General features: G+C 57.8%; 2 protein-coding genes across 7 annotated transcripts in view; one reads left to right on the plus strand and one right to left on the minus strand.

Moving 5' to 3' along the window:
* Window positions 1-2461, plus strand: part of TMUB2 (transmembrane and ubiquitin like domain containing 2) — a 4374-nt gene extending 1913 nt beyond the window's left edge. For all 3 annotated transcript variants that reach the window (XM_007127945.4, XM_007127946.4, XM_028485431.2), the window contains exons 3-4: window positions 398-946; window positions 1199-2461. In XM_007127945.4, coding sequence (XP_007128007.1) covers window positions 398-946; window positions 1199-1565 — 916 coding nt within the window. In that variant the 3' untranslated portion in view covers window positions 1566-2461. The remainder of the gene's footprint in view (window positions 1-397; window positions 947-1198) is intronic.
* Window positions 2462-2546: 85 nt separating this feature from the next.
* Window positions 2547-9653, minus strand: ATXN7L3 (ataxin 7 like 3). 4 transcript variants are annotated; one of them, XM_007127948.4, is made up of 13 exons: window positions 9351-9653; window positions 8502-8612; window positions 8073-8205; window positions 7698-7869; window positions 7409-7506; window positions 7198-7220; window positions 6826-6892; window positions 6587-6672; window positions 6208-6276; window positions 5895-5938; window positions 5550-5621; window positions 5298-5455; window positions 2547-5181 (listed from the first exon to the last, which is right to left on the minus strand). In XM_007127948.4, exons 1-13 carry the CDS (start codon window positions 9525-9527, stop codon window positions 5033-5035), a joined length of 1359 nt encoding a protein of 452 aa, XP_007128010.2. In that variant the 5' UTR covers window positions 9528-9653; the 3' UTR covers window positions 2547-5032. The 4 variants fall into 4 exon arrangements, with proteins under 4 accessions (XP_007128010.2, XP_007128011.2, XP_007128013.2 ...); XM_007127949.4 differs by having other exon boundaries at window positions 6826-6871; window positions 9351-9652; XM_007127951.4 differs by having other exon boundaries at window positions 6587-6615; window positions 6826-6871; window positions 9351-9651.
* Between the last annotated feature and the right edge of the window lie 304 nt (window positions 9654-9957).

The raw sequence follows: 9957 nt of genomic DNA on the forward strand, positions 1-9957 counted from the left end.
AGTGAGAGGCCCGCGTACAGCAAAAAAAAAAAAAAAAATCCTAGAGAAACTCAGGGCTCACAGAAGCAAATGTTTGCCCCACCTGTCAAAAAAGCAACGAACAGTAACAGCAGCAGCAGCAACAAAGCTGTAAGGTTTTCCTGATGATCCATGCTTACCGGGGGGCTTGGAATGTGAGAGAGGAAGGGCGTGGAACCTGAAAGCCAGCGTTTCACAATAGAGGCAAGGGGTAAGTCCTTAGCTGTAGATTGGGGGTCCAGAGTTCGGAAGGTGTGTGTCTCTACAGGACACTGAACTCCATTTTCTTTCAGGGCTGGGTCAGTTAGAGCCTAAACAAACAGAAACCTGGTTGCAACCCCTCATGCCCCGCTGATGCTATCCCCCTTTGTTCCTGCAGTGTGGATCCAGTCAGCAGCCAGGCCATGGAGCTCTCTGATGTCACCCTTATTGAGGGTGTGGGTAATGAGGTGACTGTGGTGGCAGGTGTGGCGGTGCTGATTCTAGCCTTGGTCCTAGCTTGGCTCTCTACCTACGTAGCCGACAGCGGTAGCAACCAGCTCCTGGGCACTATTGTGTCAGCTGGCGACACATCCGTCCTCCACCTGGGGCACGTGGACCATCTGGTGGGGGGGCAAGGCACCCCAGAGCCAACCGAACTCCCGCATCCATCAGAGGGTAACGATGAGAAGGCTGAAGAGGCTGGCGAAGGTGGGGGAGACTCCACAGGGGAACCCGGAGCTGGGGGTGGTATTGAGCCCAGCCTTGAGCATCTGCTTGACATCCAAGGCCTGCCCAAAAGACAAGCGGGCCCGGGGAGCAGCGGTCCAGAGGTGCCCCAGAGATCTGAGGATAGCACCTGCCTCATCAACGTGCGGCTCAAATTCCTCAATGACACCGAGGAGCTGGCTGTGGCCAGGCCAGAGGATACTGTGGGTGCTCTGAAGAGGTAAGTGGGCTGGGAAGTGGGAGGCTGCTTGTACCCCGTGCCCCCAGCCCTTGGTCTTCTCGGAGGAGGCCGATACAGACGTGGGAGCAGCAGGGAAGCGTCAGGTGCGGCCCTTACAGGGCGGGTGGGGGAATACTTCCTTAGAAAGCCACCCTGCAATTTCCCCCCAGTGCCTTGCTTTATTGGTCCAGGCCTTTCGGCCTTCTCATTCTTTGCCCTCTGTCTTTCCTTCTGTCTCTCTCATCCTTACAGTAAATATTTCCCTGGACAAGAAAGCCAGATGAAACTGATCTACCAGGGCCGCCTGCTGCAGGACCCAGCCCGCACACTGCGTTCCCTGAACATTACCGACAACTGTGTGATTCACTGTCACCACTCACCCCCCGGGTCAGCTGTTCCAGGCCCCTCGGCCTCCCTGGCCCCCTCTTCAGCCACTGAGCCGCCCAGCCTCGGCGTCAGTGTGGGCAGCCTCATGGTGCCTGTGTTTGTGGTGCTGTTGGGTGTGGTCTGGTACTTCCGTATCAATTACCGCCAGTTCTTCACAGCACCTGCCACTGTCTCCCTGGTGGGGGTCACCGTCTTCTTCAGCTTCCTAGTATTTGGGATGTATGGACGATAAGGACCGTAGGGAGAAAATGAAAGGTGTGGTCTTCCTCCTTTATGGCCTCCCCCCTTTCCTGGCCAGAGCTGGGCCCAAGGGCCTGGGAGGGAAGGGTGGAAAGGATGTGGTGGGTCCCCCTCCATAGGACCCAGGAGGCAGGCACGGGGCCTCCCCTTCACGTCCACGAGGGTACAGACAACCCCTCTGTGCAAGCACAACTCAGGTAGAAATGAGAATGTCATCCTCCTTCACTTTTAAGGTCCTGAAGTTCAGAGCTGAGCTGGTGTTCCAGCTCAATGGGGAGCCTGGGCTCTGAGGATTCCCTCCCAGCTGTGGCCCTAGCTCTTTCCGTTATCCTGCATGTCTGCTCCTCAGCCCCCAGGGCTGCCTGTCAGGGCAGCTCAGCATGGCCCCAGCATACTTCTGTAGGGAGCCTGGAGTATCTTTTGGTTCCCTAGTGGAATATCCATCTTTTGAGACTGAAATCACGTGGGTGGGAGTGAAGTTTGTGTCAGCCTTCCCTGTAGGCACCTGGCCACCTCTACCTTCTCCCTCCACCCCGTATTAGGAATAGGGTGTTCTCTGTGTTCTGGATGGTTTCCAGCGTTCTTTTTTTTCAAAGCACTTGGCTTATATTCTTTTTTAAAAAAATAGTCCCTTATAGAGCTCAGTCAGGAAGGGGATTGGGGCACAAAGCCAAGCCCCCAGCATTGGGAGAGGCCGGGCCACAGCTGCTGCTACCCTAGGCCTAAGGCTGTAAGCAAGAGGCAGCTCTGGCCCTCAGCCAGTGTCCTACTCTGCCCAGCTCCAAGGACGAGCTCTGGGTATGGAGCACTGGGCCCCAGGCCCTTGCCTCTGGGACTCTTGGATGGAGGGCCAGTATCTGTGACTGAATAAAGTTCCATTTTTGTGGCCGTGGAGTCTCCTGTGACATTAAGAGAATGCCATTGCCCTGCCCCCAGCAACATGGGAATGAGGGTGGGTAGGCCGGGCTACCAACGGGAGATGCAGTTTATTTACACCAGCAGCCATGGGGGCAGGGGGAATACACAGCGTTTACAAAGTTAGCTACCTGTACAGGATGGATTACATATGCAAAAATAAAAATCTCAAGACCACAGGACAGCGTGAGCCCCACCCCCCTCCCCCAATGACCCCAGCATGCGGTAATGCCAGGCGGGTGGCCCCTGGGCATGCGGGGGGGAGTGATGCATGGAAGGAAAAGCCACCGGCCATGGAAATTAGTACAGAACCCCCCCACACACACTCAGACACATGATAGAATACAGGGTGGACGACACCTAGCCGGGGTGGGAAGGATGGGAATTGAAACCCACACAGCCTGCTGTTAGAGGGAAGGGAGTGGGGAGCTCCTAGCCCCTGTTCAACTACATGGTAGGGGGGGGGGCACACTCTCCCCGGAAGGAAAGGGGTTTGCTCCCTCAGGGTCTCTGCTGGACCAAGCCCATCTCTTACCCAGCCTGGGCAGGGGGCTCTGCCCTGAGGGCGGGCCAGGGAACAATGGGGAAGTGGATGTGGACAAACCAGTTCCCAAACTACTTCCCACTTCTCCCTCCTCCAACCAGAAGGGGGAATGGGAGAGGCCAGAGGTGAAAGGGTGTATTTATTAGGGCCTGAGCTGCAGCTGCCTCTCAGAAGGAAGAGTGGCCTGCGGCCTTCCTCCCTTCACCTTCAACCTACTCCCAAGTCTTCATTTGGGAGCAGGCTGGAGGCTGGCTGAGATCCTCCTTTCCCTCTGGCTTCCCCTTAGAGGGAGAAGGCTGTGGAAGAGCGAGAACAGAGGAGCCCAGGCCCCAGGATTTATTCTAACTCCTGCCAAAATTTGGCTTTTTAAAAAATAATCAACAATTCTTGGGTTAAAAACCAGTTTGTAACCAGGCGTCAGCCACAATCAGAGCCACCCCAGGGGGAGATTGGGGTTCCAGACAGGGTACTACAGCCCTATCTCTTGTTCCCTTAACCCTCTAGGGTCCCTAACCCAAATCAGTCCAACCAGTCCTGGGTACTAGCTACCCAAATGTGGGATGGCTCCTCCCGGGAGGAGGACAGGGGACACGTCCTGCAAGTGCCAGAGAACATGGCTCAGGGTCAACTCCATCCCTGTGTCAGTCAGCTCTGCTCCCTGCCCTGACTGCAGTCCTCCAGCTCGGCTCCTGAGAGCGATGGTGCCCGCATGGAGGTGGGACGATACATCTCTTCAGGATGTAGACCAGGCAGGTGGGCACACTGGCACCACAGTCCCACAGAGGGGCACTGTCTAGGCATGGCTCCCCTTCCCCCTCCGCTGACAGCCCAGAGCACAGAGACCACCCTCTCTTCCTGCCCCGCTCCTAGCAAGGGGGGAGAAGTAAAAGATCAGGATTTTCCTCAGAGCCCCAAACCACAAGTACAGAATAAATAACTTAAAAGCGGCTAAGGAAGGGGAAACAGGGCAGGCTTCAGAGGCAGGAGCATCGAGAGAGGAACTGGAGCTGGTCAAGGTGAAAGAGGGGGTGGCAAGCAGCAGTTGGGAACTTGGGCTGCCCTGGTAGGGCAGTGGGGCAGGGTAGGCGGGAGGAACATGGGGCCACCCCAGGAGGGTGAGGCTGGGCCCCTTCCTGGGGCAGGGAATGAGGTAAGAAAACATTTCAAATAAAGCAGCACCGTTCCCTCTCACCTTGGGGCCCCACTCCTCGCCAGCCCTGGGTCAGGGAGGAGAGGTAGGGGGGAGTCATTTTGATACACAGCTCCCTCCTCCTACCCTCCCCCTGCCCTTGAAGCTGTAGAGGCTGGAGGCCCTTTCCTGGCACCCAACAACAAAAGGACAGCTCCTGCTGCCAAGGAGGCCCATGGGGACTGAGGGGAAAGGGCTGCCCCTGTGAGGGGCAGGGAAGGCGGCGGCAGTTCTGGACGCCTACCTCAGCAGACAGCTCGCTGTGCCTGCCTACCCCTGGGACGGGGGCGTTTGATAGGCTTCTTCTGCACACAGACAGGACACGCCCAGCCCTGCTCCTCAGCTCCAAGCACCGGACCCATTCACATTGCTGAGGGCAGCTGGGGGAGGCCCCCTCCAGGCTCAGCTTCCAACCCACCGCCTCCCGGGTAGCCACGATGCTCCTCGGCAGGGCTTAGTCCAGTTCCTGGGGTAGGGGGCGGCAGTGCCCTGGCACAGTGCCCAGGTCAGGCCCCTGGCCTAGCTGGACATCCAGTAACTCACAGAATAAATAGGAAAACCGCCTCCCCACCGAACTTATGTCCAAGGCATAATATGTCCAGGTCTGAGTCCTGCACGCCGAGGGCTCGTGCTCCATCGCAGAAGACCCTGACACCCCCCAGGGGTGCATAATTGGATCCTCTGCCTGCCTGGCCCACCAAACTTCCCAAGCCCAAACCCCCAGCAGCCGTCCATTTGCCAGGCTATGCCACCTGGGTGGGGGTCGGGAGGGAGGGCTCTGCTCAGCCAAAGGCTATCCGTTGCACCCAAGTCAGTTGATGTCATCGTAGATGCTGGGCGTCGGGGGTGCCGGAGGCTTTGGCTTTTTCTTCTTGTTGGAGCCCAGGCCAGAGGCAGTCCCTACCAGGCTCAGATGGGATTTCTTTTTCTTGGTTTTCCGTGACTCGGAGCTGTTGGTACCTGAAGAGAAAGAAGCACGAGGGTTGAGGGGAGGGTCGTGGCGGGGGAACGCAAGGTGCTCCTCCCCCTCCTTGGCTTCGGGCAGAGAGCCCCTGGGGCCCAGCTGTATCACCTACCTAGACCCCATCCCTGATTCTCACTCGTCTTGGAGGAACCTGAATCAGAGGGTGAGAGATCAGAGGAGCCATCCCACTGAAGCCGGCTGATCAGGGCCTGGCTGTCAGTCATGTCAAAGCTGTCATTATCCAGGGAACTCTCGACCTCTGGAAGGACGCTGGAAAGGGAAGAGGCCAGAGAAGGGCTTCAGGGATACCAATCATTCATCCTTATCCTCCACAACCCACCACCTTTCCTGGAGGGTCACTCACGCTGAGGGTCCGAGGAAATAAATCCGCACGGCTCGCCGCTGCTCATCCGTGTGCTGGGGGCAGCGCAGGGACCTGGTGGGGAGAGAATTATCAGACCCTGACAAGGCAGGAAGGGTCTGAGGAATACAGGTGAAGCCGCTCCCCTCAGCAGAGGCGGGAGGGATGGACACTGGCAGGGAAGGGATGAACGGAGAGCCCCCAGATTGTGGCCTAAGGCCTGACCATTAGAAGAGGGGAGGGGAAGGGTGGGAGTCCTGCCGCTCAAGTCCAGGGGTACTCCCGACCCGTGCCCAGGGGGAGTGTGCAGGAGGGCCCCCTGGCCCTGTTCCTAGGTTCTGAGCTCACCTTGTGCACATCTTCTTGGTGTGTTCAGAAATCACCCCACATTGCTGGAAGAGGAATATAAGCTGAAAGGAGGGATGGAGGAAAGCCTACTCTAGACACTAGACATTCTCTTCTGTACAAATGCTAGACTGTAAGCAGCAATGGCCCCAGGGTGTCCACGGCAGACGGCCCCAGACCACCAATGGCCAGGAAACCTAATTCCAGAGAGGGACCTAGGTGCCCTCACTGCTATGTCAGCAGCCTCTTTCAGGGCCTCAACCACTGCCTGTGGCTCAGCTCGCTCCCGAGGGCCTCCCCTTCCCTGGTCCCTTACCGTGGTGAGCAGGCTACGCAGCTCCTCCGGCCCCAGGGTCTCGTAGCTGATCCCAGTTGAGTTGTTATACTGGGCAAGAACCAGAGGTACAGGTTAGAGAAGGGGCAGCCAAAGAAGGGGGTGGGGGGCAGAATCAGTCCCTCTCATCCCTTCCTAAGTGAGAAGGCCGTAAGACTGCCCAGCAGTTTTCCAACAATCCCTTCCATCCCACCTGCACAGGGGTAAGGGGTTGGGACCTACAAAGAACATACATATGCAAGACCTAAACACCCCATCTAGTGCTTCTGGATGTCAGCATTCTGATCCCCACTTGTCCAATCCCACCCAACTCACAACAAGGACAATGAGAGGGAACCTACGAGGGGCAGCCCCTACTCACCTTAAAAGGATCCGAATTGCTAAGTTCCCCTGAAGAAGAAAAAAGAAGGGGAAGGGTGTTTGATGCAGAGGTACAGACAGAGAACCCTGAAAATAACCAGAGAGGAAGTGGGGGTGATAGAAGGATCACAGGCCCTCCCTCGATACCCCGGCCCGCCCCCCGCCCCCCCCACCCGCCCTCCAGCAACGAGTCCCAGGAGACACAGCTAGAATCACTCCCGTTGTTCCAGCCCCACTTACCATTTTTGTGTTTTAAAGACTTGGATCTTCGAGGGGAATTGGGGTTCTGGAATGGGAGATACCATAGCTTTGGGGAAAGGGTAACGATAAGGGGGAGCCGAGAACCCAGGGAAGGAAAAAAGATTTGACAAAGAAACATCCTCAAATTCCTAGTCTTCCCCATCAGTAAGAGGCCCGTCTACCCATATCCCCTCCTCCCCCCTTCCCCCAAGGCCTCTGCTGCCCTCCTGCCCACCAGACACCCTCATCCCAGAACCCAGAGAGGTACCCAACGACCTCAGACTTGAGTCAAGACACCCGAGGACTCCCTACCCAAAGGGGAGGGTATGTGTCCTTCGCCCAAATCTCCCTCATGCTTGCCCCAGCTCTCACCTTGTCTGATTTCCTCTTCTTGGCTGTGCAGGACAAAAGGATAAAAGGTAGGGTCACATTAAGTTCCCAAGCTAAGGGCACCTAAAGGAAAGTACAAAGCTACACTCCCCCCCCCCCTCATTCAGGATAACAACTTATGACCGTTGCATACCCAATTCCTGCGTGCCCGCCTCACCCCAATGGCCCCCAAATTCCCCAGATCCCCAAACACCTTTCTTCTCTGAGCCGTAGGACCAGTCGTTGTCATTGATGTCGTCGTTATCCTCTTGGTCACTCTCAGACTTGTTCATGTTGTTGCTATTGGCAATCCTGCCAGGGGTAGGGAAGAGGAAGGGTCAAGGCTGCCACCTCTCTGCCCCCGACTTCACAGGTATAGTGGAGCATCTGGGGCCAAGCATGACCCACCCTCTGTGCCCTACAAATGCCCCTGGGGGGCTACACCATGGGATGGGCTGCAAAAGATGAGCCGCTCTGGTTCTAGCAGGGGGAGAAGCCCTCACCGGCGGTTGGCGATTCGACTGCTGTTCCGACCCATTCCCAGGCACTTCTCCAGATGGGGAGCAAAACGGGAGGCGGCAATGCTGCGGCTGCAATTGGGGCAAACACACTCCTTGCTCTTCCACTGGTTGAAAACCTGTCCAAAGATGTCCAACCCCGGCTGGTCCACGATCTCTGGGGACAGGAGAGGCGTGTCGATCAGGGCGGGCAGGGGACCCTCACCTCTCGTTCCCACCCATGGCCCCATGGCCTCTTCAAAGCCCCTGCCTAAGCTCACAGGAGCTCCACGTTCTACATGTGGTGCGGTTGCCAGAGAAGGACCCTCCAAGCACTCCCAGGACAGGGCTAGACTGCTCTCCTTCAACCCTGAAGCTCACCAAAATCCTTCATGCTATCAGGGTCCGTGTCGTCCAGGAAGAAATAGCCACACTTGACAGCCCGGTGTACCTCAAAGCAGAATCCCAAACAAGAATCCTCGACCAGGTCCGCGTATATCTCCTGAGCGATGGCCTGGGCCCAGGGGAGAACATCCAGGGTCACAAGAGTCATAGTCCCATGGACCGAGAGCAACTCTCACCAACCAAATCTCCTGCCAATTCGCCCTGGTCAAAAATAATGCTTTCTTTGCCATTTTCCCCATCTTGACTTCGAGTTCTTTCTTCTTCTGGATCCTCGGGCCTTCTTAGCTGGCTATTCCCTTTAAGGAACAAGGCTGACTACCCAAATTCCTCTCTGGTGTGGATGCCAGATAAAGTGACGAAGAAACATCGAGAAAGAACTGGAGGCACACGTGGGGGAGCCCTCACCTCTAGTTTGCTGTTATCCAGGCCAGACAAAGACATTTCCTCCATTTTCATTTGTAAACTCTTGTGGAGACGGCGCTCTGACTGCTCATAGCACAGCGGGCGGCAACACGGCTGCACACATGGGGGTGGGGGTGTTGGTGTGAGTCCAAGGCACCTCTGATGACTGCCACCTCTCCTCCGCACCTCGCTGCCCAGAGCTCAATGGTGGCATCAGAATCTACCTCTCCCTAAAGCCTAGGCTCACTAAGTCTGGATGGTCCTTCAGGGCCTGAAACCCAAGGGCGGCCTAGTCCTTCCCAAGCCTGCACTCAGGCCCTGGACTCTACTGCCAATCAGAGTCTGGGTCTACAGGAGGCAGCAGCTCTCCCCAGGTCCCCAAAACTCAAACCCCTCTTCCATACCCATGGTGCAATGCAGCAGGGGGAGGAGAAGGAACTCTAAGGCCTCAAAGCAAACCCACAGGGTGTGGCAAAGAACTGCACAGACTCCTAAATACACTCCCCTCCCTTCCCTAGGCTCTCCTCAGTCACCTCTGCTTTCAGCCAGGATGTCCACTTGGGGGGGTACTGCTACCAGAAGTAGGAATGGCCCTAGGACCCTACAACCTTCACCCCACTCTATCTTCCCTTGAAATAAGCCTGCCACTACAGAAGGGGAGCAGAGCCCACAGAAATCTAGAGCTAAAGGGGCATTTCTAGCCACCATGAGCAAGAGGAGATAGAGTCCGGTGGGATGGCAGGCCAAGAGTGGGCACTCCCCTTACCTGTGCTTCTTTTAGATAACCACCCTCCCTCCCTCAGGACCAGCCCGGAAGTCTCTCCAAGAGCCCCAAAGTCCAGGAATCCTCACCAAAGGATTCAGAAACAGCGCCCACAGTCCGGGGCCCCTCTGAACGGTGGGTACGAGTTTAAGGAGCTGCCGGCCTACAGTGGGGTGGGGACTGACAAATGAGCCGGGGGCACTGGGGAGGGTAGGAGGCCGGGCCTCGGCTCTTCCCCCGTCCCTGCGGCACTGCTGCTGCATCATACCAACTGGGGGGAGGAGAGCCGAGCCGCCGGAGGCCGGCGCCGGTCCGGGACAGACCGACCCCTAGAGAGTGGGCAGAGTGGGACGCGTCCCGGCCCCTCTTCTTCCCCGCCCGCCGACAGCTCCGGCCGGCCGGGGAGCGGAGTCCGGGAGGGTGTCTCTATTGTCCCGGGGGCTGGGGCCTGGCTCCCTAACAAAGGCCCCGCGCCCCCTCCCCGGCCGGCCCTGCCCCGCCCAGGGGGGACCCAGACAGGGGGAGAGCGGGGGGCCCTGGCCGGGCCGGGAAGCCGGGGGAAGCCGGGCGTTTCCGCGTCGGCCCGGGGGGAGGGGAAGGGGCGCTGACCCAGACCTGGGGGGAGGGGGCCCAAGCCCCGCCTCGGGCCCCGCCCCCCCCCCCCCGCCAGCCCCTCCCCCGGCCCCGTCTCCGTCC

The sequence above is a fragment of the Physeter macrocephalus genome, unplaced genomic scaffold, assembly GCF_002837175.3.
Source record: "Physeter macrocephalus isolate SW-GA unplaced genomic scaffold, ASM283717v5 random_392, whole genome shotgun sequence".
In the NCBI taxonomy this organism is placed as follows: Eukaryota; Metazoa; Chordata; class Mammalia; order Artiodactyla; family Physeteridae; genus Physeter; species Physeter macrocephalus.